This window comes from Sander lucioperca, chromosome 12 (genome assembly GCF_008315115.2).
Source record: "Sander lucioperca isolate FBNREF2018 chromosome 12, SLUC_FBN_1.2, whole genome shotgun sequence".
Classification (NCBI taxonomy): domain Eukaryota; kingdom Metazoa; phylum Chordata; class Actinopteri; order Perciformes; family Percidae; genus Sander; species Sander lucioperca.
Genome location: NC_050184.1, coordinates 34,014,530 through 34,019,638, shown reverse-complemented (window position 1 = coordinate 34,019,638; position 5,109 = coordinate 34,014,530). Strand labels below are relative to the sequence as shown.

Genomic DNA, 5,109 nt, shown 5'->3' with positions numbered 1-5,109 from the left:
CAATTTACCTGGTAGATGTCGAGATATTTCACAGAATAAGTGAAAGCTTTGACCTGCTGGTGGCACTATAGTCTCACATTGCCGGATCTTCTGTCACAGCACTGTAGAGAAAGGTCTGGCTAGTCCACACAGCATTCTGGGATGGGTGAAAAACATGCTCTGGTTTATTGGCATTTCTTTAAACAAATCATAATCGTCTTGGGCGGTGGTAAGCGCTGGACGGAGCCAAGGTGCCTCTGCAAAATAGCCTCGGGAAGGAACTTGTTTTGGTGGAACATGTGCACGTTCAAAGGTTGTTTTAGTCGTGCAACAGAAAACTCAGACTGGACAGATAGTCTAGCTAGCTGAGATCTGAGGAGCAGTTAACCATAGTCCTCATAAATCCACCGGAGTTTCAAATGCCAACACAAAGAAAGAGGAAGGTGACGGACGTCTGGCCGAAATGAGGGACATCCGGCGGAATTTCTGGCGGCACCTGAACAATCCCAAAAATTAAACAACGTTGATATAGACTAGTGGCACTACAGGAAAAGTTTGATTCAAAGTCAGTAGGCTTCAGCTTCTGGGAACAATAAATGACGATGTACAAAGTTTCATGGCCATCCATTCAATAATTGTTGAGATATTTCAGTCTGGACTGAAGTGGTAGACCGAGAGACCGACTGTCAGACGAACATCCGTACAGCGATGCTGCCAGCCTGGCCAAAAGGTCAATTTGACCTTACATTATCAACACTTAACTGAAATCATGTAATTGGCAAAACAAATTAGTATAACACCTTTTTAGGAGACAGAGTTGAGAGTTTATACATTATTTAGCTTAATTGCCTCATTTCAAGAGCTGTAATGCAATTGGTAACAAATTGCACTGTGTAGAATATAAATCACATTTACAAATCCCAGAAACTTGTTCTTCCTTTGAGTTTCTCTTGAAATAATTAGCAACACCACTCTAATGGAAGTTTTAAGTCCAATCCATATACATATATTCATAGAGTTTGTGTTAAAGAAAATTCTGCGCTTTGCGTTTCTCAAGTAGTCATACTTCAAAATTGCTGATGTCACCAGATGTTTTACAGCGTGTAGAGGACAGTACAGACTTTAATTTTAACAGACTGATGGATTGATTTTGTGTTTTTGGATCCAAACATGTTTTTAACCTCAAGCTCACAAGAACAATCCGTTGACATACTCATTCAAACATCACACTAAACATGAATAGGTAATGACATTCTATGGACTCAAATGACTTTTACAGCAAAATTAACAAGTCACATAAGTCCTCTGAGAGAGAGTGAGTAGGCGATGTACCCTCGTCCTCAGGTTTATAATAAAAATAAATATAGTGATACCTCAGTGCAAAGCTGGACGGATAAACAATGCTTTGGAAGGGAGCCATTTGAAAGCAAAACAACGAAGCAGGGAGGGGGATGAGGGTGCCTGAGTGCCAGGCTGAGGCTCCTGCACTGATCAGCGCTGCATGATGCAGACAACAGAGGAAAAAGACGAGGAGGAGGAGGAGAGGAAGGAGGAGCGAGCGAGTGAGTGGGGGAACAGACTGGCTGAAGCTCGCAGCTCGCAGTCTCTCCTCAGTGCTTTGTGAAGCAGCTTCTTTTTGCTTTCCCTCTCGCACACACTTGCCTCTCCTACTCTTTTGCCTGAGCTGACAAGAGCAAACGCGGCAGCAAAAAGAGGGGCTCACTCGCTCCAACTCTCCCCGTGCCATGCTGCCCTGGAGAAGGAATAAGTTTGTTCTGGTGGAGGATGAGACCAAGAGTAAACCCAAGAGCCTGGGGACGGGGCTGACCTACCACTCCATCCTCTCCTCTCTTCTGCGCTCCTGTCCGGACTTGCTGCCCGACTGCCCCTTCGACTGGGTGGGCAACATCTTCCATACCAAACGGCAAAAGGTGGAACTGAACAAAGAGGAGCCTGTTTACAATGTGCGCTACCTGGGGAGTGTGGTCACCATCACAGCAAAGGGAGACGGTTGCACCCAGGAGGCAGTGGCCAAGATCTGGGCGAGGAGCAACTACGGGGAGCAGAGTGTCAAGATGAGGTTAACAGTGGGGCCGCAGGGCATCAGGATGAGTGCTGACAAGTCTGGGAAAAAGAAACCCATCCATCTTTACTCACTGAACAGAATCACCTACTGCGGCGCTGACGCGTGCCGGCCCAAGATCCTGGCTTGGATCTACAGGCACCAGGTCAAGAACATGGCCGTGGTGCTCCGGTGCCACGCTGTCCTGGTTAGCAAGTCGGAGAAGGCCCAGGCCATTGGCCACAGCCTTTACCAGAACGCCACCTCCGCCTTCAGCGAGTTCAAGCGGCTGAAGCGTCAGAGCGATTTCCGGCACTGCCAGCAGCAGCTGCTGGGGGAGGAAGCAGTGCCCCTGATGCCTCTGAGGAGGCTGCTGAATGGGCAGTGCCACTACAGACCGCCGGCCGACAATCCCAGCAGCGCCACCCGCCTCTGCTCCATCACAGAGGAAGAAGAAGAGGAGGAGGAAGACATGGAACATGAGAGGCAAGCGATGGAGGAACCAGATGAGCAGCAGGAGAAGCAGGTTTTTACAACAAAAACAGACCCGACTCAGTTATTATCCGAGCTGGACATTGTGGATATTGCCAGACTGGAGCAGTGCCAAATCAACTTTGTCAGTGACAGCAACAACAACACGTTTACATTTATAACCTCTCTGGTGTGACAATAACGCAGTTTAAAGAATTCTGCAACACTATAGTAACCCATTCGTCTCTTGGCCCTTCTCTGGTACCCCACTCAGGCTCCCTCCTGCCCCGTTCCGTGTAATGTGAAGTGTTTACTAGAAACTTCTCCTACTACCAGGTGGTGGAGAAAAGGCAGAGGATCGTTCTGTGGGAGCAATTTCTATGCTGGCCAGATGGCTCAGATGCTGGTTTTGTCGATAGCAGTTTGTGAAACTGCGTGTTTACAAAGAGGGCTGGGGATGCACAGACTAACGATAGCACAATGACGAATGAGGACAATTTCAGAAAAAAAAGGAGATGGGTCACATATTGATCACAGTACCAAGCAGGATGCGTTTATTAGTCCTCTATCTTCTTATATTTGTGAGTATAATTTATGCCGTGTTTGCCAGCAGGAACATTTTTCGAATCGACTTGTAATATTTTTTCAGGGAGGTTCTTTGTAAATTTGTGTAATTTTTCTAATATGACAATCCTCACTGAAATTGTTCACAGACTGACCTTTTCCGAGTGCTTACAATCGCGAGAAGTTATCACGGTTTTACTAATGACCACGGCCGACTAATGGATAAGGCTGTCATTTAGGAAGCAAGCCATTGAGTCGACATGTTTATTGCTGTCATTTGTTACGGTTCTTATCATTTATGCATGACATGTCAGCAGTAACCTTTTCGTGCTGAGCTTCTGTCTATTTTCATGTGACAGCTTTGATTCTCGGGGCTTTCAAAATGAGCACTGTGATAAATGTGTTGCTGGGGATAAAATACACAACTGTTTACGTAGCAATGTCTAACAAGCTTTTTTTTCACATACCTATTGCTTTGTCACGTGGTTTGCCAAAACAACAGCAAAAACAGATTCCAATTTGCCATCGCTTTTTAGTCAAGTTTTGCTAATGCAGTTTTTCCACATGAGCCCTTACAAATGCAGATGGACCCTTACAATTTAACACAAACTGTTTTGAATATGACTTTCCTGTTGATAATTTATGTCCTACTGTCAAAGATGCATTGTGATTATTATGAGATGAAGCTATCTATTTTCCAAATATGATGAATAAAAATTACCCTTACTTGGGTTTACTTCTTGAATCACGGAGGGAGGGCATTTCTAGATGTTGTCAGAGATTATTTAAATGAATCCAACAATTTTTGCATTCCACCAGTGTGCATTTGCATATTTCTGATGTGAAAATATGCCTGACCTACACTTCAAAAAGGGAAAAAAACAACATATTTACACCAGCATAATCTGCTTCCTGAGCTATAAAACTGTATGAAAAGAGAAAAAGAAAGAAAGACAAAACTTTACACTGCCAGTCAGTCCAATTAGATGTTAATGTGGTTTGATACATTTCTGCAGGCCTTGTACTGGCTTCTCAGCCTTTTTTTCCTCTGAGGGGAGTAATTAATCAGCAGATTGAATTGTCCAGGAAATGAACATAAAGCACCTGCCTCGGCAGGACAGCTGTCAAGCTCTGACAGAAGCGAGTGATCCAAAACGGGGACCGGGAAGTTGACTCACCCCATCAACCACTTTACTGCAAACATCAGCCATTTCAGTGACGACAGAGTCTTTAAAATCTTTTACTGGAATCGCACAAACATCAGCAAGTGACGACAATGAACCAGTGCCTGGTTTTTACAATCATCAGCATCTCTGTCTTTGAACAACTCTGAATTAATATATTCCATATTATATAACCACAATATATCCTTGCAGGGCAATAAATATATTGATGATCTGTGGAGTTATTAAAGCCCAAACTGTTCATAAATTCTGTTTAATTGTTTTACATAACAACATCAAAAGCTGTTTGATTTGACAGTGGAGAGTCCTCATTAAGAATTCTGCTTGTGAAAAGGAATAGGTGCAGCTCTGTTGATGTATCAGAAAACAGAATAATTTTGAGCTGGTTTATATTACTAAGATGGGTTTTTCTGAAGGAATACTTTCAGCAGGAACCTTTAAAATCTATATTTTTCTCCAGGAAAAAACTACCTCTGAAAACTAAAGGATGATAGATAATAAAGGATTCCCGTGTCCTTGCCACACAACTCATAGCAGTAGCTGCACATTGTGAATCCTAAGAGAAACCATTTTTATTGCTTTATTATATTTTACTTAAATTTTAATCTCCAACCAGTTCGACAGACTCCTGTTCTGCATATATAAAGTCATATATACACAGACAGTAGGTGATAAAGTCACTGACATTCATGCAGAAATGCATTGTGTCCGACACGCTGCCAGCGTTATGTTAACATGGAGTGGTTAGAGGAACCACAGTGCTTTTATGTAAACATAACTCTTTGTCAGGCAAGAGAGGGAGCAGATGGCAGCAGCAAGGTGCACGCTGGGCTTTATCACAGCCATCTT

The 5,109-nt window shown here is 43.6% G+C and overlaps 1 protein-coding gene across 1 annotated transcript; it reads left to right on the top strand.

The window, feature by feature from the left end:
• Positions 1 to 1,507: 1,507 nt before the first annotated feature.
• fam43b (family with sequence similarity 43 member B) lies at positions 1,508 to 4,496 on the top strand. The gene has a single exon (XM_031290624.2). The coding sequence runs from the start codon at positions 1,725 to 1,727 to the stop codon at positions 2,706 to 2,708; it is 984 nt and encodes a 327-aa protein (XP_031146484.1). The 5' UTR covers positions 1,508 to 1,724; the 3' UTR covers positions 2,709 to 4,496.
• The last annotated feature ends 613 nt before the right edge of the window (positions 4,497 to 5,109 follow it).

Coding starts and splice junctions, on each gene's coding strand:
- fam43b (XM_031290624.2), top strand. CDS start 1,725: ATGCTGCCCTGGAGAAGGAATAAGTTTGTTCTGGTGGAGGATGAGACC.